Source organism: Vipera berus (genome assembly GCF_964194415.1).
Source record: "Vipera berus genome assembly, chromosome: 3".
Lineage (NCBI taxonomy): Eukaryota > Metazoa > Chordata > Lepidosauria > Squamata > Viperidae > Vipera > Vipera berus.
In genome coordinates this window covers 22,945,954-22,972,041 of record NC_138204.1, presented here as the reverse complement: position 1 = coordinate 22,972,041, position 26,088 = coordinate 22,945,954, and the positions used below count along the sequence as shown (strand labels likewise).

General features: G+C 36.0%; 1 protein-coding gene across 4 annotated transcripts in view; it reads right to left on the bottom strand.

Moving 5' to 3' along the window:
• SULF2 (sulfatase 2) overlaps positions 1–26,088 on the bottom strand; it is a 307,964-nt gene that overhangs the window by 43,907 nt on the left and 237,969 nt on the right. For 3 of the 4 annotated variants that reach the window (XM_081325671.1, XM_081325670.1, XM_081325669.1), the window contains 7 exons: positions 21,777–21,928; positions 19,012–19,181; positions 14,016–14,166; positions 11,516–11,691; positions 5,017–5,145; positions 3,758–3,823; positions 1,560–1,689 (listed from right to left, as the gene is read on the bottom strand). In XM_081325671.1, the coding sequence (XP_081181797.1) occupies positions 1,560–1,689; positions 3,758–3,823; positions 5,017–5,145; positions 11,516–11,691; positions 14,016–14,166; positions 19,012–19,181; positions 21,777–21,928 (974 nt within the window). The remainder of the gene's footprint in view (positions 1–1,559; positions 1,690–3,757; positions 3,824–5,016; positions 5,146–11,515; positions 11,692–14,015; positions 14,167–19,011; positions 19,182–21,776; positions 21,929–26,088) is intronic. The other variant, XM_081325672.1, reaches the window with a different exon arrangement.

Below are 26,088 nucleotides of genomic sequence, written 5' to 3'. Positions count from 1 at the left end.
AATGATGGGAATGGTCACTATTTGGAAATGTGCTCTGACTAATCAACTCGATGCCTGCAAATTCTGTTATGTTCTTTGTTGCTCAGTTTTATCCTATGCTGTGGTGCCCAAACCAATTCATGCTGAAATGCTTCAAACCATTCTTTGGTTCCTTGACAACAAACACATAGGCGACAGCAATTTCATCATTTCTTCTCTACTAGCAGTACAGCCAATGGAATTTATGGGTAGCTATTCACTTTTTGTAGACACTGCAGAAAGATTTTATTACCTCTTTTAAAGCAAGAAAGAGAAAGGGCAAAAGGTATGTATAATGTTGTTTGGAAAGCTGCTTACTTCAAGCAGCCTGTAATAATCAGAGGATAAAGCAGGGCTAAAATAACCATTTACAAAGAGTCATCTGAAGGATTAGTCATGGTCTTTAAAATATTTTTCTAGACCTTGCTGCATAACAGAAAACTGCAGGAAAGGGAAAAGCTAACGAGATGTTTTTCTTTCTCCATAAAAGTATCAACATAGAGAGATGGTAGAAAAACAATGCAACAATACCATATAATGGCATCAGTTTAGAGTAAAAAGAGCTATAGAAGTGGTATTTTTTAAGATAGTGGTAGGGCTCTTGTATCCTCTTGATATTTAGTTATGTCATAAAATGAAAAATTAAATCAGCATTTATTTCTTTATATTACTTTTGTACTGCCTAATTTCTGAAGAAATATTTATAAAAAAGAGATGATCCTACAATTTTTTGGCGAGGGGGCCTTCATGTCAGTGTTGACTCCTGGTGACTGCCTAGACACCTCCCTGCAGTTTTCTTAGCAAAATTTTTAGGGGTAAATCTGCACAAGAAGTAGTCCCCAGGAAAGGATCAATTTTCTCAGAATGGCTGGATTGATATTGCTATAGTCTTTGTTGTTGTTGTTAGTTGCGAAGTTGTGTCCGACCCATCACGACCCCATGGGTTGGACACGACTTCACAACTAACAACAACAACAAAGACTATAACAATATAAAGCTATAGTCTTAGAGACAAATAAAAAACTGGAATGTTCTAGGAATGAACAGCAGAACTTTCGCACATTTCTTAGAAATAAGGAGAAATTTCCTGACAGAACAATTAACCAATGGATTGGTTTGCATTCAGAAAATGTGGGTGCTCCATCACTGGAGGCTTTTAAGAAGAGATTGGACAATCATTTGTCTGAAATGGTACAGGGTCGCCTGCTTGAACAGTGGGTTGGACTAGATTTCTTTTTTTAAAAAAGAGACAAAGCATACATATTTTTTATTACCTCTGGAATTTCCAAATGAAAAATTATATGAAAGTTTGTTTAGCTGAAAGAATTTTTTTTAAAAAGGAGGACTATTTCTTAGTGTTCACTCAAATTCCACACTGTACTCTCAAATACATTTCCTGCCACTGCAACATAAGCAGAAGGAAAACTTACTCTGTTAACTCTGGCAATTTCCACCTGGAAAATCAAAAGAAGGGATCTCTAAGCCTTTGTTATGATACTTCAGTCTCAAGATGCTGAATATTTTTGACAAATGGTTCTCACCTGTCCAAGTTGTTCACAAGCAGTTTGATATTCAGCTCTCTGGCAGAGATCTTTTACTCGTTGGTACTTGGGCAAAAAATTTGCTTCTTGAGCATCCATTTTTTCATTGTCTCTTTTGTGCAACAGCTTACTGGAAAAGAAAGATGCTTTTTTGCTTATGGAAATACAAGTACCTTCAATATGTAAAGAAAAATAATGAAATTGACACAAGAAATTTGCAATTTTGAATTAATGTGTACCTACTAACAAATTTTCTGTTACATACAGCCAATTGACAACATTAGCTACTTGATTATTCATATTTTATTTCTTGATCTCACTACTTCTTGTGCATGCTTCTTAGCACATTATATAAAACAAAGCTGAATTCCGTGACTTGTATGGAGAATAATTCTCTTACTTTTTGTAATATAGGACTTTGAAAAAAAACACTACATAATTTATGATGGTTTGTCACAAAAGTACAATACTGAAATCTTACTACCAATCACAATAATGAGGTTGGATTGAACTCTGTATTCATTATTAAACTCTATGCCTGTTTTCTATGTTTTCGTGGAATCACTATTCTTGCACACACTAATATGTATCACTTATATATTGTGTTTTCATGAATGAACAGCATAGGGAACTGATACTTTTGTTAGGTGCTGATATACTATCAGGACAAATTTAATAATCAGTTGAATGCAGTTGAAATATGGTATTTAGATAATCTGTCTGATAAAATCAGAAGGCATGGCGCTAAGAGTGAATAGGTGATAAATGATTTTGGACTGAACACAAAAATGATTTACTAACATGAAAAAACCACACTGCTGTAGTATGGACACGTAAGGAGAGAGGATGAAAACTAAACGTAAAACAAATATAAAGGGAAGATTAAATGGCTTGAAAATAAATGAACACCAAAACAGTGTTGGTTGCCTGGAACTGCTGATATTCTCGAAAAAGAAAAGTGGAAATTGAAAGAATAAAAGGCAATTACAGATGGTTCTTGGTTAACAATTGCTTGATCAGCAATTGTTCAACTTACGATGGCGCTGAACAAATGAAACCTATGGCCAGTCCTTAAAGTTGGCGACCGGAAATGCCAGAACTACCATTGATAAACAATGTAGTCATGTGATGCCATGCTTTATGACTGTATTGCTTAGTGATGGAAATTCCAGCCCTAATTACTGTCATTAACTGAGGACAACCTGTGTGTATGGTGGAAACAAGTATAATTTGCAAACATACAGAATTATGGACAAATATAATGAATGATTTGATGTAAATTAGATCAAGCTATACAGGCAGTCTTTGACTTATGACCACAATTAAGCCCAAAATTTCTGTTGCTAAGTGAGACATTTGTTAAGTGAGTTTTACACCATTGTACAACCTTCCTTGCCAGAGTTGTTAAGTGAATCACTGCAGTTGTTACGTTAGTAACATGGTTGTTAAGTGAATGTGGCTTCCCCATTGGTTTTGCCTTTCAGAAGGTCACAAAAGGTGAACACATGACCCTCGGACACTGCAACCATCATAAATATGAGCCAGTTGCCAAGTGTCTGAAGTTTGATCTCATAACCATGGGAATGCTACAGTGGTCGTAAATGTGAAAAGTGGTCATAAATCACTTTTTTCACTGCTGTTGTAACTTTGAACTGTTGCAAGTTGAGGACTACATGTATTTTCTTTTCCTTTTGCTTATTTCATGCTTTTAGTTCCTTTGATTTACTACTACTTATTCGGAGACAATGTGATTCTAGACAGCAAGTATTGAAGAACTAAGATACAGGAAGAATGCCTTTATGCTTTCTCTGGAAATCCTGCAGAATCCATCTGGATGGTTATAAAGGAAGCAAATTGCTCAACTAGATAGTATGATTCAGTCTCTAGTTTTAACAATAGACTGATTTCATTAAGTATGGCAAAGAACTATCTATCTCATTAAAAACAATTAGCTGAGATATTATGGTGATCAAATTCAACTGTATGTGTTCTTACTGTATAATAGCTCCATTAAAAATCAATCTACTAATAAATTCATTTTTGTTAGTAAAGCAACTTCCCAAAGGAAAAATATAATATTGCTGAAGAAATTATATAAGTTAAGATAAACAGCTAACTTCGACTATAATAATTCTAGTAACTTGAGCTTTAAGCAATGAAATCTCTAAAAAAATAAAACAAATTTCAAAGCTACTTACCCTCGTTCCACCAAAAATGAATCTCTCCAAACTTTCATTTTCTTTTTCAAATGGAATCTGGAAAAACTGAAACATAGGTTTGAATCATATTTAATTATGACTAGTACAAACGTTTTGTTTTAACTCTGGTTAAGATCCCAAACATTTCTCTGAAACCAATTTTACCTATCTAAATACTCAGAAAAGTCTAATTATTTATCAGCTTTTTAATCAGTCAGGTTGGAGCTGGGTTAGCAAATTTTACAGATTCTGGTCAGAAGCACCTAGTCTAGTATTATGGCAGAATTGGGACAAAAATGCTCCAAATTGTGCCAGATTGTCAAAGCCAATGAAATTTTGGTGAATTTATTGAAAGATTCCATGAAATCCTGGTTGATAAACTGATTTTTTGTACAATTCTTACTGTCTCTCTCTAAGATCACCTAAGATCTTATATATTAAAATCTTGGAAAATCTGACAAATGTGCAAAACTTCTATTGTTTAAAAAATTATGTGTAATTGTGAAGGTTGTGAATACTACCTTGAAATCAACAGTACCTTGGTAACCATGTGTGCCTCATTATTAATCTTTGGATAACAGCAACAGCTATTCAGGTTAGGTAAATATAAATCTATTCATGATTACGGCAAATAATTTCAGAACATTGTTTATTACCAATAGTCTCTCTGTCTGTCTGTCTGTCTGCCTGCCTATTTATTGTCCATCCATCCATCCCAAATATTTATTGAGGACATTAGTTTCATTATAGGATTCCTTATATCTCTCTTATTATTGCTAGTTCTGTAAAAGGCCCATTTATCGAGATTCTATAGAATAGTGAAGCACATTAATAGGAATAGAAATTTTCAGAATAGGAAGATTAGTGAACAGGCTTTGATTATATGTAAAAAAAGGACTAAAACCTCATTCAGTTGACCTTGGTTACTCCATTTGGAGTTGTATCAAATTGAGAAAAACAGAAACTGCTTCCCGCTCATGCCCCCAGATCACATGAAAATTCTCAAAACTTTGCCCCCTGCATCAGGATAAGAGAGGACTATTAAAAACAGCACAGATACCACGAGGAATGATTTCTTATATGTGTGTGTTTCTCCTTTCCCCTAAGAATTTCTATGTAACATAAATAGCATCGATATAACAAGACACAATGTACCATAATGTTCTATTTAATAATCAAAACCAGTGTTCCCATAACTTGCTCAAAGAACAGTGCATTGCAGTATATGTAATTGTACTGCATTTGTTTTGCACCCTTACCTGTTGACCAGTCTTTCAGAATCCAGCAGTTTTAGTATGGATTTCCCATCCATGTCAGGTGGAATGTCCAGGCCAGCAATATCTAGAATTGTAGGAGCAAGATCGATGTTCAATACAATGTGAGGATTCCTGAAAAGAAATATATATACACAATCTTTACAAGATAGCTGGAACAATAATCCCAGCCTAATCTGTAATGGAAATAGAATTACACCATGTACTCTTCTGAAGATCCAAATGTTTATCAATTTGGGGGAAAAACTAGTAATAATTTAGAATTTATATTGCATTGGAGAGTATCAAGCTTAAGTTACAATAGCTTGTAACTCTTACAGCCATTGTGTTAGCATTATTTATTGATAGATGAAATCCATAAAAATGCTGTATAAGATATGAAATCTTGTGCTGTATTATTAATTGTATGTAATCCAGATACACTAGGTTTTGCTTCTTCCATTTTTGTAAGGAAGATATGGTTGGCTAGTTTTAAGCTTATGCAAAAATAGATTTGGAACAGAATATCTGTAACTCAGAGTTGAACTGTGGGGTCCTTGGTGCTCTCTAAGCTTGGTTGTTTTCTTGCAGACATTTCAATGCCAAACTAGGTAGCATTATCAGTGCTAAAATGGAGCGGGGTTCTCATTTTATATATCAGTGGCTTACCATATTGTTCTTGGTGGGAGAGATCTTGGTAGCTAGAACTATCAACTCAGACAAACAAGCTAACAGTAAACAACAGCCTAATCAAGGAATTACCAAGACCACTCCCACCAACATTGGCACTGTCCCTCATGTTTTCAATGCATTTAGGTTAAGGTGATTAAAGGGCAGTTCAGATATAGATATAAAAATAGATATTACAGATCGGGGGGAAGACAGTTAAAAATGGGATTAAAAAGGGCATTTTTTCCAAGGCCACCTAGTTGAGTTCATGGAAGAGGTAAGATTAAAAACAACAGGAATTGATTCATAGATCATTTTTAATCATTATATTACAATAGCTCCAGCCAAGATGCTTATTGAAACAATCAAGAAGTGCAAATCAAGAAACTAAGCCTTGGAAAAATGATTACAGGGATCTTCTGAGGACAAGAACATACTTGCCATAATTTACACAGAGAAATTACAATTCAAAGTTAGTGCCATATGGTTAGTTTTCTGCTCTTTTGCAAATTTCCAGCTTAGAAACACAGCAAGATAGCAATATGCTAATTTGCAACAATGAATGAATCCATTTGTAAATTACTGGATTTGAAAACAAACAACGACAAGAACCAAAGATAATACATTTGTTTATTTGCTTGACAAGTGCAGCTCAATTTTAATTACCAGTTAATGCAGTGTAACATTTCAGGATAGAAGTAATGAACCTATGGTAATGAGGCCTCACTACAGCAATGACTGTTAAATCAGGGATGATAAGTGGGTGGCAGTCAGCGATTAATTTAGGTAGATGCAACTGGCGTTAGCAAAAATATCGCTGTGGATGTTTCTCTCTGTATGGAAATAAGAACACCAATTGAGTATCTGACAAATCACCTCGTCAAGTGGATACAAGTTCCCTTTTTACCATTTTCTCTAATGGGATGAACTCTGATTTACTGGGTCATTTTGATTGACCTATGGGAGCATTACAAAAAAATGAATTTTGATTCTAAGAAGACTCTGAAATGAAGTATCCTGTGCAACGCAAATGGCAAGCAATTTAAAATGCTACACTCTTCGGATGTTCTGAAGAATCAAGGTTAACAATACACAGGAATGGATGCTCCTTTAATTGGTTCTAGAACATCACACACACACACAAACATGACATGTCTTTTATAAGACATAAAAGAGGCAATCTTTACTATTCCTCTCTCCTCCTGTGCCTTCTGAAAAGCTGATCTGAAGAACTGGGGGACTGTTGGCAGTAGCATGAAAGCTGATGCAGGGGAAATTGGTGAAAACAATATTCCTGCCCCTTCCTCCAGTCAAGGTTGTGTTGGAGTCTTTAAATCCCTTAATGCTGGCATTTTCAAACTCTTGGTTGGGGAATTTGAACAAATTTGATGGGGGTTGCAAGTTTCCTGGGGGATTTAGACTGAAATTTGATTACCTAGGGTGATGGATAAGCTTACTTGCCTACCCCAGACCAAAATCATTGATTTTGTTTGCAGGGTAATTATCTGAGTTCTACATGGGAGGGAACGGGGTTTCTTGATGTCATTAAGGCTGTGAACTTTCCATTAACTTATGAACTTTAAAATCTTTGTATGAGTCAGAACTATCTTGACATAGGGTTTTGTTAATTTTGAATTAGTCAAGAGAACTTGCAATTCAGGGTACAAGATTTCTCACATTGATTAAAAAAGAGCTCTAGGGTAGTTAGAAAACTAAATCAACTGTTTAAAATGAGGCGTATCTGCTTACACACACCTTCCCTAAGTTGGTACTGTTTAGACATTTTGATCTATAACTCTCATCAGATTTGATTATTCATAGAATTTGGTGTCCCTGGACTGAAGAGGGCAGATCTCACAAAATGCTCAGTCAGAAGACTTTGTTTTAACAGACTAGGTCAAGCTTATCAAATTATTCCAAGCCTCTCTCTCTCTCTCTCTCTCCCCACCCCAGCGAACAATTATTGCTTACCAATGTGGCTGATACTGTTTCAGTCACTGAATAACATTCCTTACTATACATAATATACATAGTATCAGATGTTGGCTAAGAGGATAGTATCAGTGATCTTAGAAGTATATGTCTAGAACAGGGGTCAGCAACCTGAAACAGTGAAAGAGCCACTCGGAACCGGTTCCCTCACAAAAGGAAAAACTGGGAGCCGCAAAAAATGTGTCCGCATGCGCAGAACAGGGTTTGACTGAAGAGTGGAGCCAAGGCGAGATATGCACCTACCCTGCATATTTGAATTGATTGGTTGAACTTTTTTAGTCCCACTTTTTTTTTGGACTGCACATGGCAGAGGACTGGGAGCCGCTGGAGACGGCTGAAAGAGCCGCATGCGGCTCCGGAGCCGCGGGCTGCAGACCTGTGGTCTAGAACAATATTTAAACTGCCAGAATGAAGCCATTTTCTTGGCTTTGTCAGCCCAAAATAAGTCATTATCGGTAGCAGCCGACATACCAGCAGATGGGCTGGGTTCTGTGTCTCTCCATATTCACATAGCATATTGTTATCCTCTAAGAGCCTCCACTTGAGCATATTGAAATGACATTTAGGCACCCCAACTCTCAACCTATTCAGAGTCTTCCAGGTAGTATAAGGGAGGTCAGATCCTTTAGCCATATCTTCCTTTAATGTTATTTCTTGCTCAATGGTCTCCTTGCTCCATGTTTTAATCCAATTTTGTTCTTGTGTACCCTCAAGAATGTTTGTTCTTGCCATAAAGCTGTTCCTATATCTGAGTTAGCAGGCTTGGGGCATATATTTGTTCAGAGGATATTGAGGATCAATCTTTTGCTTAGATCTTTTGGCATCTGCCGCTACTTAATTTAAGTTGGACTTAACTTTCATGATATTCAATAAGTAGAGTCACTGGATAAGAGTTGGAGAAAATTAGCATCATCTTATTAAGCTTTAGATAGTCCCTAATAGAGTTTTTAGTATATTTTATGTTATAGGCATACTATTATTTTGTTGTTCTTGATCTGTTTTTTTGCCTCATGAAATTCATTTAAATTGAAAATTTTGTGAATAGTCAGTGTGGAGATTTTATAGATAGAATTGTTGCTGTTTTGCTATATTTTTCTTTCTTCATATTAAAAAGAGAGAAAGTGCAACTGCTACTTGCATTAATTCATGCATATCGGTATATATTCATATTCATACACACAGAGAAATTCATGCACAAACTATTTTAGGGTAGAAATAATTGCTACCTTGCAAAAATTAAGCACTAAAATAATTTGCAGATTCAATCTATAAGTAATGTGAAATTCTCTCCTCTGTCTTTCTAGTTCGCTTATAATCCGAACGTAAAGGAAATATTGCATAATTCTGCTACTTTACATAATCACTTCCTGATGATTTCTGTCTACTAGAACAGTTAACTTTTTACAGTATCTTTATTTAGAAATCTGTCTTTCACAGTCTGTTACCCTAAGGATGATAAGAATTGGTCTGGACTGTTAAAAATTTACCCTTATTTCATCACATAAATACTAGAATTTCTTCACAGTTTTCAGAAATGAGGTTTTTATTTTTCACCTAGCACTTGGATTTATAAAGAATGAATTTTAGAAAATTTTATTTAAGCTACATGTGTAAGCAAACTAATTAAATACTTTAGAAAATGGGTTTTCAGAATACAACTATCCTTTGGGTTGAAAAGTATTCTAAATTTTGTGAAGCCAAAGAATAAGCTTTATAGCAGCATTTGTTTCAAGTCATGCTAATTTATGATTACTGAATTTTTATTTTTACAGAGAAAACTTGTTTAAGTTTCCTACCTCAAGCAACAAAATGTTTGATTGGAATTTCAAAACTTCATTTTAAATTTAAAACATCTCATTTCAAGCACAAAATCTTTTGATTTGAAGAGGGAATGGGCATTTCAAGCATCTTAGATTTTTGCAAGATGTTTGAGATAGTCCATTATGCACTCAAAACAGCATTTTATCATGTAAAGTGGGGCATTTCAGATTCAGTATGGTTTGATTTGAAATGTACGATGCCTTATTTTATTGCCTTAGGTAGGCTATTATTTCGATACATGTTATTTGTTAATAAGCAGTCAAGGTGGCTTAAAACAAATCCTAAACAATCAAACATTTTTTTTCTGCCATTTTGCTACCTAGGGGAGTGGGGGTCAGATGCTCCTTCTTAGGGAGAATACTCTATGCAGGAGAAGGCCTCTTCCCTGCGCCAGGCAACTGAGTTTTAGGAAGCAAAGGCATCTTCAAAAGGGCCTCTCCTGATGATCTAAGTCATGGGTGTCAAACTCGCCGCATCACATGGCATGTTGTGACGTATTGCGACTTTTTTTGCATTGCCAGAGCTGGGGTGGGCGCGGCCTCTGTATGATGCAACCAGCAGTTTGACACCCTTTATCTAAGTAACCAGGTCCATTTAATAGTGGAAGTGGCTCCTTAAATTAATGCTTCTCAACTGCAGCAGCTTTCAGATTTGAATGAACCTTTATTGTCAAAGTACAACCATGTATACATTGAGATTGACTGAATGAACTCCCAGAATTTTCCAGCCAGCAGATTAAGAAACACTGCCTTAAAAAGTTAGAACCTCAAGGCTTGAAAGGTTAAATTGGGCTTGGTCAGCATGCTTATTTTTCAGTATAGGCATCATGTGATTCTTCTACTTAATATTGGTTAATATACATTTTGCACCAGTTGCAATTTCCAGTAATCAAGAGGACTGTAACCAAGACATGGATAGCTGTTGCAAAGTAATTTTTGCAAAACATTCTTTGTCATGGACATAAACTGCAAATCCTGTGGAAACTGGGGTCAAGGAGAACTCCCAAATTATAGATCTGCCTTTTGTGGGAGGACAATCTCAATCAAAACAAGCTTAATTTAACCTTCACTGAACATCTTGGCCTAACTATACATTTTAATTGGAAATATGAGAAAGATGAGTAACACTGAAATGTGTGGTTGGAAAAAAATGAAATCTGATGAATAGATCTGACACTGAACATGTGCAAAGTGAATGGATGAAAAACTGAGTCATTTATCCCTACATGGATGGAGAAGAAAATTAGTCTGGAAGGCTGCTGTGCTTTGCACATTCAGACATTATCCTTTAATTAAGGACATATACTGCAGTGTAAAGGTTTTAAAATCTGGGGGAAAATATACCATCCACAATTCTGTTATTCCTTCCACATGCTTCTGGCTTATTAAGAACATACCTATAACAGAATTTAAGGAAACTGGCACTAGGAAAATCAATTAAAGAATATTCAGTACAATGTTGCAACTTCTTTTCTTAGTTACCACTCTTGGAAAAATAACCCCTGATGAAAAGGTAAGCTGAGGGGAAGAGGAATGGCAGCTTCAAGACTGTATAGTAGATAGTACAGAAGTAATGGTCGCAAGTGGATGAATTTCAGAGGGGATACATAACAAAGAGGAAACACATAAGGAAATATATTACCTTTCATCTTATTAAAGACAGATATTTTGAATATTGCTTGAATGCCATCAAAATATTAGTTTTATGCAGATATATCCTACATCCAAGAAGAAGTAAAGTAGGAAATAATGTTGGCACATGTAAAAATTCTTCGTTATTACATTTAGGTGCCTGACTGTCTCATAGATCTTTGGATATTCAATAGGAAGATCTTTACCTGGTTTCCTAGCTTCTTTACTGAGTTTCCTGACTGCTGAAGCCCTAAACACATTTAACCCATAACAAAAATCTTTGTATGAGCCTATCCTGATTCCAAGCACTCATGCAGAAGTACATTACTCAATGCAAAATTAATCAGTTGATTCAGCTAACTCCCCTGTAGAAACCAAGCACATTAACTTACAAGGATCCAGCCTCCACATTTGGACCACGTATATAGAAAGGAACTCTGATGTCAAATTCATATGGCATGGATTTTCCTTTCACCAGTCCAAATTGCCCAATATGATAGCCATGGTCTGCTGTGTATATTACATAGGTATTTTCCAGTTCACCTGTTTCAACTAATGTATTATAAATCTGAAAAATAAAACAAACACATTAATAAATAAAATAAATACATTCATAGACACTAAAAAAAGAATAATCCCATTGTTATTATGTTATATGTAAATAACACTGAATATGGACATTTATTCCATCGGTATTAAATGCTATTGGAAATGATACAAGTTATTGTCTAGCTCTTCTGGAACATGCAACATTATGGAAAGCTAATATATTATGCTGCAGAATATTCTGTCACTTAGCAAACCATGTAACAATTTACACTCCCTCCCAACTCAAAATGCACATTTATACTTTAAGCAGGTGCAACACACTAAAAAGAACATGCACTAAACCTGAAACAGTATAAAACTGTAATTATAGGGGCCAACACAAACAATTTCTTCATGAAATCCACAAGCCAAAGATTACCCTCCTGTTTGACCAAAATATGTTCTCAAATCCTTTAACAACACTTAAGGGGGCAAGTTCAACTGTTCTGCGTCTTGTTACTTGAAATTGAAAACAATAGAAGGGATTTGGATTCATGTTACTAAATATGAAATCTCTTTTCTACTATGCCTAATTTTACCCAGAGATAATTAAAAAATAGGAACAAAACTGTATGATTCTCATAACCATCACAGTATATAGCAGGTTTTTTTCTCCCCAGACTTATATATATATTTTTAAGTTAGTTCTCAAAATTCTATAATAGGGCTGAGGTCCAAAATGGATTAATGATTTCTCAGTTCATAATGTTTTTGGTTATTTAAAAGGTCAGCTATCTTCAACTGAGATGGACTATCCACAGATCAAATTGTTATGATTTATTGTATCAATGACTACATTTTATGGAATTATGCATTCTTAATTCTGCTTTGGTTAATGTATCCTAGGTGAAACGTTTTCCTTCAAACTGTATTTCTTGTTTTTATAAAAGACTGTTCCTTTAGCTAACAAGGAATGCTAACTGTAACATTTTATGATGACCCAGATACCTTCATTTTTTTATACACAAAAGCAGGTCAAAGCATAATTATTTTTAGAGTCCATCTGTGATAAAACAGAAGATTAAGTCTGACTGACTGATAGGATTTTAAAAATGTATCATCCTTATTTATAAGTATGTATTTTATGTCAGCAAATTTACTAGGGATTATTTTCAGGCATAATAGCCACTATGATAAATTGCAAGACTATTATTTTCTCAAATGTATGCAGTAGTATTAACAAAGATTATAACATCCTAGAACAAATCAGTGATAATGTAATTGCAAATAGCCTCAATGTAATCTTAATCTTCACTGTCATGGAATACCTGTGTTATATGTAATCTAAAACAAATTACAAGAAGGCCAAATAAGCAGCAGTAAATTGTTTTTTTCCTCCATGTTTATCTGGCAGCTATATAAACTTGAGAATAAGATCATCAATTTTCACAGAAGATACCAACTAAGGCTTCCAACTGAAGATGGCTCTGCTAAAACTGGAGCTGGCAACCATATCAGAATGGAGAGTGAATAGTGAATAGATCAACTCTTTGTAATTCATCTCTGGCAACAAGAGGACTTGAGAACTCCTACAAGTGAATGTGTATCCCCATTCACACACTGCTTGAGACATTTGTAGTCTTCCTACACAGAGCTTCAGGAAAAAAAACCTCCTATGTATTGTTAACATATTGTTAACGTATTGTTTAGAAAAAAAAAGTATTTAAAGGCTTTGAAGTGCAAGACCAGTTTTCCTCATTTCTAGAGCAAGGAAGTTAAGAAACTTCATCCCTTCCCCCCACAATGGCTTCTTCTAGAATATTTCAGGAAACTAGAAGAAATAGCATCCCTTTCTTCTGTTCAAGAGCCTCCGCTGATTGGATCTCTTCACTTGTGTCTGTGTGACTATGAATATAATTGTAAGAAACAGTCTAGCTTCCAGCTTTAATTATTTAGGGATATTTCCAGATGTTTGCTGAATAACCTCTACTCAACATACATCAATATCAAAACACCTTTTATTTCCTGCCATTTCATCTAAAAGGACTGAAATACTGATCAAGGGCTATTAAATTTCAGAGCACTAATGCAGACTACTTTTCTTATTCCATTTTTACATGTATCTCTGACTACAATTATAATGGATACTAGAAAATATTTGCTATTGTAACAGTTTTATAATTTAGTGCCTCTGTTCTTCCTAGACTCCTAGAGCAATGCAACCTTATAAACCCAAAGAAGAAACTTGAATTTCTACAGTTGTGAAAACCTTGGATTAGTTTCTCAAAGCTTGACTTGCTTCTTGAATGGTGAGGAACTTAGGGCCTAAAATTAAGATTTGAGGAATGAGATTGTAAATCTTACCGCCTCCATAGAATCATCCACAGACATGAGTGTCTGAAGTCGCTTTTGCTGTAGCATATTGGTGAATTCCATGTGAATAGGCTTCATAGGACCTGTATATCTCATTATCCAATGTTTGTCTGGGTTTGGAGCATAATTATAACTGGGTGTGCTAGAGAGACAGAAATAATTAACAGCCAATAAAATAAACATAGCGTGCCGCCCATTCCAAATATTTTGGAGAACACATTGTGACTTGCAAAAGTCTTGCAAAAGTACCATGTCAACATTCAATGTAGAATGGAGATTCAGTTCAGCATCAGTTGAACTTTTTAAACTCTAGTTTCAAATCCTTGTAGACATTCATTCCTAAAAAAGTTCCTCATTTCTATTTGTTCACCATCTAGAGTCACTCTGTGAGGGAGATGGGAGGTAATTAAATATGATATATAAATATGTAAAAAATATGTCGAGAGTCTAGAAAGTGTACGGAGAAGAGCAACAAAGATGATTGGGGGACTGGAGGCTAAAACATATAGGGAACGGTTGCTGGAATTGGGTATGTGTAGTTTAATGAAGAGAAGGGTGAGGGGTGACATGATAGCAGTGTTCCAATATCTCAGGGGCTGCCACAAAGAAGAGGGAGTCAAGCTATTCTCCAAAGCACCTGAAAGCAGGACAAGAGGCATCGGATGGAAACTAGTCAAGGAGAGAAGCAACCTAGAACTAAGGAGAAACTTCCTGACAGTTAGAACAATTAACCAGTGGAACAACCTGCCTCCAGAAGCGGTGAATGCTCCAACACTGAAAGTTTTTAAGAAGAGACTGGCCAGCCATTTGTCTGAAATGGTATAGGGTTTCCTGCCTGAGCAGGGGGTTGGATCAGATGACGAGTGTCATCCCTATGAGAAAGACCAGATCAGGAGAGTAATCCCATAGGAAAGAACACTAGAACGCTAGGTTATTGAAATAAGCTATGGTAACATATTGCCACTCTTCCTTGGTTGTCCCTTCCGTCCTCCTGATATTCTAGGAAGTCAGAGAGAAACTATTCTGAAAGGCTTCTCTCTATAACAATGGACAGGTATGTTTCAACCAATGGCCTGAACTGATTTCCCACAGAAAGGTTTTGAAATGAGTCCAACACCCAGGCCCACGTGCACCTACAGAATGACTACTACTGTCACTGAGGGACTGGGTCAATCAGAAAGCCTGTTTTTTAAAATATAATTCTGCTCTCCTTGAGGTAAGAAAGTAGGATGCAAGTGATGTTTGGACTACTGCAACATATTCTACATGGGGCTACCCTTGAGAAGTATCTAGCAGCTTCAGTGGTAGAAAATGAGACCGCACAGGGCAATTCTGGGCACCCACAGAACAGTGCATGTGACACCTTTGGTGTTTGAGATGGATTGGGTGCCAGTCTGCTTTTGGGTCCAATTTACAAACCCTCTTTACAATATTTGTGAGTTGAATATTTAGTAGAATTTCAATATGACTCCATAAGTACCGTAGATTCCGACGTATAAGACTACTTTTTAACCCATGAAAATCTTCTCAAAAGTCAGGGGTCATCTTATACCCCGGGTGCTGAAACGTTAGGGACAGGGCTGGCTGGAAAACCTGGAGCGGATCTTCCATTTAGTCTGCGCAGGGAAAGCGGGACCAATTGGAGTAGAAGTTGCAGTCTGTGATTTTTTACAGGCTGGGGTCTGGGCTTCTTTCCTTCTAAAGTTGAAGAGCAGCTGTAGGCAGGTGGGGAATGCAAGAGCAATTTGAAAGGCAGGTGGGGAATGTGTAGCAGAGCAGCAGCTTAGCTCTAAGGACACATTTGACTCAGGAACTGGGCGGGCTGGCTGGAAAACCTGGAGTGGATCTCCCATTTGGTCTTTTTTTAAAATCCCATTTATATCCCACCCTTCTCCGAAGACTCAGGGCGGCTTACAATTTAAAGCACAAATCAATGTGCTTAGCAATAGCCTTCATTCTATGTATATGCCTGCCTATTAGAGCTTTCACCCCCCCACAAGCAGCATTATTACAAAGTCAGCTTATTGCCCCCAACAATCTGAGTCCTCATTTTACCTACCTCGGAATGATGGAAGGATGACTCAACCTTGAGCCTGGTGGGATTAGAACCTGCACTAATTGCAGGCAGCTGGGGTTACTTAAGGCTCTGCGCAGGGAAAGCTTTAGAGTGAATTAGGAAAAGTGAAAAAGTGAATTAGGAAAATAGGGAACAGTTGCTGGAATTGGGTACGTGTAGTTTAATGAAGAGAAGGGTGAGGGGTGACACGATAGCAGTGATCCAATATCTCAGGGGCTGCCACAAAGAAGAGGGAGCCAAGCTATTCTCCAAAGCACCTGAAAGCAGGACAAGAAGCAACGGATGGAAACTAGTCAAGGAGAGAAGCAACCTAGAACTAAGGAGAAACTTCCTGACAGTTAGAACAATTAACCAGTGGAACAACCTGCCTCCAGAAGTGGTGAATGCTCCAACACTGGAAGTTTTTAAGAAGAGACTGGATAGCCATTTGTCTGAAATGGTATAGGGTTTCCTGCCTTAGCAGGGGGTTGGACTAGATGACCTCCAAGGTCCCTTCCAACTTCTTCTTCTTCTTCTTCTTCTTCTTCTTCTTCTTCTTCTTCTTCTTCTTCTTATTATTATTATTATTATTATTATTATTATTATTATTATTAAGTTTAATCCACTTGCACTGTTTTATGTTTACATGTTTGATGACAAACAGCCTTATGTTTATAAGTGACAGTTTTCCTACTAAGTACCTGCATGTCATAAGCATTTGAATTAAAATTGCCATATTAAAATCAAATCTGATGTTTTTTAATTTTTATTTGGTGTGCGTTGGAAGAGGGGTAGTCTTATACGGCGAGTATAGCCCAAACCCTATAATTTAACAGGAAATGTAGGGGGTCGTCTTATACGCCCAGTCGTCTTATACGCCGGAAAATACGGTAGTTACCATGAAAACAAGCTATATTAAATTCTTATTTTTTATTGCAAAATGAGCCAGACTTGAATAAGCTTTTGTAAGCCATGTTCTAATCCTTTAAACTGTGTAATTTCCACTACCTCCAGCTTGCACAAGTTCCATGCAATGATTCTCCCTAAATGCTTAGCAAAATTTGCATCCTACCCAATGACAAAAGCAAGAAAGAAGTCAGGTACATCTGGAAGAGGAAGCTGGAAAGAAGCTGGGGTGCCTGGCACAGTGGAATATTGGAGACTATCCTGGCTATCAAGTCTAAAGCAGAAATATTTCAAGCAGTCGTGGTGAACTCCCTATGGCTTTGTGCAGGCATGCCTGAAAAAGACATAGAGGAATAAATGCTGAGCCTTCCGATTTTTCTAAGCCCAGATTTCTGGAAAGAAGCAGTCAAGACTTGTAATGACTATGACTCCAGGTGCTATTTTTGTGTATCTTTACAGCCTGAGCTTTACTAATATATCAGGATTACGTGCAAATATCTTATGCATTTATTTGTTTGAATAGAGGCGATAGGCAAAATGTTTAGAATAGGTTAAAATTAGTCTCTGGTTTTCCAGCATCCTGAATGGGCTTAGAAATTTGTTTAATGGTGTTTCAGCGAATGGAATGCTTTGATATAGGTTTTCTGATTCAGATAGTGTTCAGAGAAAAGGAAGAGAGGTTTATTTTTTTCAAGGAGAAAAGGTTGCTTATTATTCTCTTACATTGCTAATGTTCCCTCTGATTTCAGAATGTTATTGAGACAGGATAATGACAGCGTTGCTTTGAAAATACTGATGGTTATGGAAACTGTTGCTATGTAATGCCCTGAATGAATATAAAACACTTGGTAAATTCCTTTTCCTATATCCTTTGTGATTTCCTGGCTCATCTGAAGCCTCCCGCTGCTTAATCCATCCAAAGTCTACAATCTTCTTTGAGTACTACAAATGCAACCCTCTTATGCTTAAAAGAATTGTCCATGTTATTTCTAAATACACAACATATACCAGCTTTGGAATTTGAACAAAAATAACCACTTCAAATCCATTCAGAAATTTGAAGTGATTAAGATTGGGAAGAAATCCTTTGCTCTACAAATCCTCTATATCTGACCTTGGAGAAGCAGCCAAACTACACAGTTCACATCTGCAGCTCTATGTGTCTTATAAAAACTATCCAACTATGGTGGAAGAAGATTTTTAGAGAATGCAAGAAATCTAAATAAAACTTCATGCAGAAATTGAAATGAGGATTTATTTTTATACTAAAGTTATGACTTTACATATTCTAATGCAGACTCTGGTTTCTTTCAGCAAAATAGTTAACCCTTCAATATGCTCTAAGAAATCATCTCAATATGGACTCACATATTTCCTCTCTTCCAATATTTCAGTGAATTCTTTATTGGAATTTTGAATCTGTAGCTCTTTATTAAAACATTATTTATATCTTTCAAATAATACACGCACACTTACATGCTGTACCTCATCTACAAAATAAAAACAATATATACAATTAGTAGGGGCAAATTTCTATTGCTGTGTTTATCCAACACACCTAACCAGTTAAAGACAGATTTGCACATTTTAAGCTTTATTTGGGTAACTATTATTTGATGGTTTGTAGGTTAATCTATTTGCAAACCAAGTCTGTCTGTGGTCAATAGGCCTGATGTCTAGATAACCATACTTAATATTACAATTTAAATCTTAGCCCTACCCTATTATCTACTGTTAACCTATGCATCTATTTTTCCAATTATTTTTCAGTCCTTGACAATATTTTTGCCACACCAAAAAGGAAACTTTGCATAACTACACATTACTCAAACAGCAAATAATTACAGAGTTTGGAAAGTTGAAAAATATACTGAATTATTCTGTTTTTGCAGTCAGGATAAAGTAATGACAAGATACAAATAATCTGTTAATTATTTCCCAGAAATGTATTTAATTTATAATAAATATTAATTACTTTATTTTGGAATTACATAAAATTGATGTGTATTGTTTTTGTTTACTTACATGTGTTGGGAAGCATTGGGGAAGAGATGAGAATAGTGAGGGGCTGAATCTTCTGGACCATGTGGGGCTGCATGACTAAGAACCATCAAAACTGGCCGATGGGGATACATCTTCTTTGAAATTCGGAAAAAGCTAATACTGTCATTGGTGATCAAGTCAGTCAGATAGTCCTGAAAGGATGAAATGCAGATAAGGATCACAACAGTGGTTAGAATATAGTATTGCAGTCTAACTCTGCCCATAGTCTGGAGTTTGATGCTGACAGGGCTTCAGATTGACTAAGCTATCCATCCTTCCATTCTTCGGCAAAATGACAACCCAGATTGTTGGAGGCAATATGCTGACTCTATAAACCACTCAGAGAGTGCTGCAAAGCACTATGGAGTGGTATATAAGTTTAAGTAAAACTTAAGAGAAGCAAAATAAAAGTATAAAATTATCATTTAAGAATAAAGAGAAAATCAATAGTTATTTTCAGTGCTTGTACAATACACAGACGTAACTGCTCTACGTCAAATGTATTTTCTTAAGTACATTGTTCTGAGAAAATGTATTATATTGCTTGAAAACCATCTGTTCTTCCACCAGGTTCTTAACCATTTTGGTTCTACCTCACTTGCATACTAGGGATCAAACTAAGAAAACAGATTATTATGCCATGTTTGGGAGGGACTGTGGAAAACAGAACAGTTGGAATAAGCTGGAAAAGTAAGTATAGCCATGGTATTTTCAGCTTTGACACAGCTGTTATGACACAAGGAAACACACAACTGTCTTGTCACCTTAAAATTACAGAGAATATGTTACACTCATAGGACCTATCAAAACAGGAGACCATATGCTGTGAAACTCACTGCTTTAGTAAAAATATTAAATCTGAGTTCTGGATATAAAACTGTGGTTTAAAATTATAGGTGTGCTTAGATTTGCAGAAAAACACTGCATTTCAAAAGATTAAAGTAAACATAAAGCTTGACTACTGCTTTAGAGGTTATTATGGCTAGGTCAAACTTGGCTCATTGCCAGTAACTGTGAGACTTAGTATAGTCAAACTTGGAATATAGTCACACCTGGAATATTGCATCCAGTTTGGGGCACCACAATATAAAAATGTTGTTGAGATTGTGGAAATAGAACAGAGAACAGCAAAAAAGATTAGTGGGCTAGAGACTAAAGCATATGAAGAATAGTTGCAGGAATTGGGTATGTCTCATCTAGTGAAAAGAAGTTTAAAATTTAATGATGTATTGTGAAAAGACAAAAACTGAAAAGGATCACAGTTCAATGTTGAAACCCATTTTTAAATTTAAGAAACTGCAATTCATATTGTGTTATCTCATGGCTGTTTGGAAAAGACACCTTCCTGGAATCTTGGACCAGTTGTCATTGAGCAACACTGACCAGCTTCCAACACCCTTTAACAATATTGTCTAGATATGTTAGGTTACAATTCTAATAATGTCTCTCTCATACAACACATCTAGATGGCACTAGGCAGAGAAGATTTATTAATAACATTTATTTACTGATGCATAATATAAAACTATCTGGAAAGCAATCTAAATGTGATTGTATAACAACAAAGTAAATGCAAACAGAAGCTCTTAAAATGAAAAGCATAAATTTATAACCATACCTTTTTTTCAAATTGAGTCTGAGGCTATATGCAATGTGTAAAGGGCCTTGGAACTGAAAAGACCTCAAGAATACTGCCAAGTAAACGACTCAAAGGGGACTATTCCATATCCAAAAATGTTCTTCTATATGGTAATAACCTACCTCAGTTTATTTGATTGGCTCTAAATAATGAAGCAGAGATTCTGAAGATTTTAAAGATCAAAAACAAACACAGAAGAAAAGGTAACATCATCTCAAACCACTTAGGTTTTTAAATATTAAAATTGGCACTTTAAATTGAGCTCAATAATACATTGGGAAACAAGAGAGTTGCATTAGAAGATGGATTTTTAAATAGGTAGACAGATTCTTATTTTTTTTGAAACTAGAGATAGTTTTAAAAATAGCTTGTGATGCACCCAAGGGAGTTGCTATTAAAAGAAAAAAGGTCTCTTTACGTGATAGAGAATCAGTTGATTTTAAAAGCACTCCTTTATTAATTTAACATTCTTGGTTGAAACTTAAGATTTGTTCACTCTATTAAATCTGAATATGCATACAAGAATATACCCATTCCTGTTTTGCTACTCTTAATGAATAATAAAAGAACGCAATACTATATGAATGTTACATTCCAAAAGATTATTGTAATTAAGAGATTATATAACAAATCTCATTTTCATAGCCCTGTAACTAAATATTGAATTTAGGGATTAGTGACAGATTTAGAATTGACCAACACCAGCATCTCCCAACCATGGCAGCAATGATTTTGCAATAAAAGAATTACAGGCATACAGCAGTACACAATATAACCCTCTATGTTAATTAAAGTAGAGAACACCAGCCAAAACAGTATGAGTCAAGCTACAATCAAATCTATTTCTCAGCTGGTAAGCATATTGGAATGTTTACCATCTCAGGAATTGCCTGCTGTCACTAAATAAATTTTAAATCATATATCCCTCTAGAAGTAAAATGATAATGTACAGCCTAAAGAGCAGGTTTATGGATTACAGTTTATATTACCAGCCGTGCCTCTCAGCTATAAAATAAATACTTTAATTAGACTAAATCCATAATGTATCTGGGGTGATCTCACAGTTAGGGTCAAGGGGATGAAATTAAAATAAATCAATAGGACCTACCCTAGCGTAGTCAGATCCGTGTTTTTCCTTCATTCCATTTCTACAGAGTGTGTAGTTGTAAAAACGAGAGTTCTTAAGTAATCCAACCCATTCTTTCCAGCCAGGAGGCACATAGGAACCATTATATTCATTTAGATATTTCCCAAAGAAAGCTGGAAGCAGAGGATGACAAGATAGGTAAAGAGAAAGCAATACAAAAACATGTCTCAGATATCATCTGCAAGGTGTTTTTTTCATATAACCCAGAAATATGAAATATGAAAAAGATGTGTTAATATGTACTTTCATAGGAGTAAAGCAGAATATAAAATACACATTGATATTGTCCCAATAATACTGTATACAATAATGTTTATGAGAGTCACTAATCTATTGTTGAGGGGGAAGTTATATTAGGTTGCAATCAGTATGATTAAGACTGGAAGCCACTTCTTTATCATAGCCTTTGTTTTCTTTCGTCTATTTCTTTTACTTTCTCTTTTTTCTTTTGCACTTTTTAAACTTCTTTCTTATTTTCCTTTTATTATTTAGTTTAGTTTGTATTTTTGCTATGTCTATTAAAAACCTCTATGCAAATTATAATTTACAAAGTCACTAATATATTATTAATAACTTTAAATGTTTTGATCCTGTCAATTTTTGACAGTGGCTTAGTTGGTTCTCATTTATAAAATATAAAAATAATAATAGAAAATACTAAAGAAAGTATAAAAATATTTAAACAACCTTTTGATAGAGGCAGCAATGCATATTGATGGCCTTCAAATAAAAAAAAGAGAGAGAGAAAGAGCAGAATATTTTTACTGATTTCTGTAATCTGGCTTTTGTAAATGACTTCCAGATTTTAGATACAGTCACTGAGAATGTGCTGTTCCTGATCATAATAAGAAGGATCTCACTGGTTTGGGGGATTTACAAGAAGGTGGTGTGGTGTGACTGTGAGTAGGTGGAGTCACACACTGTGGGCTTCTACATACATTAATTTTGCCTAATGAAAGGCATACAGGGCGGAGATACAAAAACTATCCATATGGTGTTATAACAACAACTTGCACCTGAACATCGGCAAGACTAAAGAGATGGTGCTAGACTTCTGGAGGAAAAAGGAGGAACCTGCCCCACTTTACATCGGGGAGGACTGTGTGGAGAGAGTTTCCTCCTTTAAATTTCTGGGAGTCTACCTCTGCGAAGATCTTACCTGGAAAGTTAATACAACCCAGGTGGCCAGAAAGGCCCAACAGAGACTTCACTTTCTCAGGATCTTTCAGAAGAACAGGGTAGAACAATGGCTTATGACCCTTTTTTACCGGTCTACTATAGAGAGTGTCCTCTCATATGGTATTGTGGTTTGGTATGCTGGTCTGACAGCCGCGGATAGGAAGGCATTACAGGGGGTGGTGAGCACAGCACAAGACATTGTGGGCTGTCCCCTGACACCACTGGATGACATCGCCAGGGCTCGCTGCCTTGGAAGAGTGAGGAAAATTCTCAGGGATGACTCACACCCTGGACGGTATTTCTTTACTTTCCTACCATCGTGTAGGAGATATAGGAGTATAGCCAGCCATACCAACAGGCTGAAGAACAGCTTTTATCCATGGGCTGTTAGGCTTTTGAACGGGAAATAATTTTATAAACTTTATGCATGATTGACTTGCGAGGCCGGAGTGTTGTGCAATTAGCTCACATGGTGTAATAAGATGGAGGGTTTGTGTCACTGTAAATTGGGGGTGGGGGCACGAAGGGAGGCTCAGCCAATCTCAATGTATACATGGTTGTACTTTGACAATAAAGGTTCATTCATTCATTCATTCATTCATTCATTCATCATGATTTTGGGTCATCTTGCATAGATTGGTATATAGATTTTACATAGTTGACTTCTAGGTTCATGCAGAGTCAGAGATATACTAATACATTCCAGTTCCATCAATTTAACCATTAATGTCCTTTAATTAGGTCATCTTCATAGTCCTTCCAAAATGACAACAAAATCTAAACAACTGTGATTAAAGCAAAGACACACATAACTAAACTCAATAAAAGGCTGTGAAACCTGAGATGGTCTCCCAAGATAGATTGCTATCTGACCACTTTTCATATTTAGAGAGCAAAATACAATCCACAATAATGTGTAGGCAAGTGAACAAGGAAGCACTGTTCTTGCCCTGAAATCTAGGGGATAATGGATTAAGATACTGATTCTTATCCAGAGAAACAGGTACACAAACATCTAATGTGCCTTGTCATTATGTGTAATGATACATGGGAATGACCTTGGGAGCTGGTGGTAGGAGGAAGAGATGCTGCCAAAGAACAATCAGATAAGACAGGGCATAGTCCACAACTGCATAAGCAAAGAAACTCAGAAAGGAACCTCCCTAACTTCTCAGGCTGTATAAGGGACAATGAGAGATGTCTGAGGAGATTTTCAGTCATTCAGGTCATAGTTATATCAAAGGTGCTTTTTCAAAAGGCAACTGGACTGTTTTTTTCTTGAGGAGGAAGTAGTAGTAGTTCTGGCAGTATACAGTAGTGGGGGCTATGGAGGGATTAGTTCTGACAGAATTTTGGGGGAGGGCAGCGATTGGAAGGCTCATACCTATTTCTTTCCAGCCATCTGGTCTTAGCCCTTGCTCTGAGAGCTCTTGAGAAGATAAGACCTCAAGTGGCCTCAAGAGCTCTCAGGGAGAATGTTAAGACTGCAAAGAAACACGTTCCTTCGTCAAAACTAATCCCTCCATAGCCCCCACCATACTGTTAGAACCGATGAAGCTTCTTGGATGAGAAGCAAAACGTCTTCTTCTTCCTCAAGAAAAAAACAGTCCAGTTGCCTTTTGAAAAAGCACTTTTGAGACGGATGGTGGGAGATTTGTACTACCAGATTTCCAAGACTGATGTCAACCATCCCAGTACCCCAGAAAGGAAACATGACAAGATGAGATAATTCTGCTTTGTTGTAAGATTAGATTAACAGAATCCTGCAAGTTTGTTTGAAGACATTTATTTTGCTGTAGACTTTTCTCTCTTTTATTTTATTTTTACTCCCTGACTTATATAAAATCTGTAGTTCACAAGGTCTACTAATTAGTAAAAAAAAAAGAATCTCCACTCTGATGACTACCTCATTTCCACGGACAGGGATGTTTCTTCTTTCCTCAACTATTTTCTTGTGTTACTTACCCAGAATTACTGTTTTAAGAATATTTTATGACTTGATACATACTGGATGAGTTTAAAGTCTAGCTTTATATGTCATTACACTGCTCTCTCTGGCTCTCTTCTGTGTGAGTTGCTGAGACCAATAGATGGTAGTCACACAAGCTATATGTGCATGAGATCTTAGAATGTGTAATTTGAGTCCATTTTTAATTCTACTTTTTAAATGCAATTGTTGTTCCTAAGAATTTTGTGTCTGTTGTGCTTTCTTTTTCAGGCAGTTTGCCAAATGCAAAATATGCATTGTGCATGAACATTATACATGATGTTGTTACACTCCTGAGCTTTTCAATTGCCAAATGCAAGCAATGTGCATTATGCAATGTTTTTCATTAGAAAAACAGTCTCCATTATGTTGTCCACTGGATACTTTGTTGAAATATGTATTGTGAATTTACTTATGTTTGCTTATTACCATGAGATCTGAGAGACAACCATTTTTTGTGCCAGAAATAGAAGTTTTTCCCCAAAGAAATGTTCATTTGGATTTTTACAAAACAGAATCCTATCCTATTCCATCTTATCCTATCCTACTCTATCCTATTCATCCCATTCATATATACTGATATAATTTACAGCAAAAAAACCAATAGATATGTGAAAGTTACTCAGTTTTTAAATTTTCATGAATATCTATCATGAGGCAAATAACAAAAAGTGTGTTGCAACTTTGTGATGCAAACACTTCTCTTGTGGAATTGTGATGTCACAATTAATTGCAAAAGGCCAATCTTGTGTCATGATATCCCATCAGTTTTGTCATGTTGGGATTATTGTTGCTAACTGCAGATGCTTATATCCACAAAGAACTGTACTCATAAATCAAAAAATAAATTCAAGCTTTTGTTACATAATTCAATATCACATTAACATCTTTACACATTATTACTCTTCCCAAAATCTTATTAACATTACAGCATGTATTAGAAGAAAACGGGGTGAATATAGAACAAGTCCAAATAATGTCCCTCTATTTCCTCACGTATATTATAACTATAACAAAGACTGGTATACAATTCCCAGAGGTATGCATTCCCAGAGCTGGTAGTCTTACTACTTTATCTGGTTACTAGACTCTGTTCTGTGATGTAAA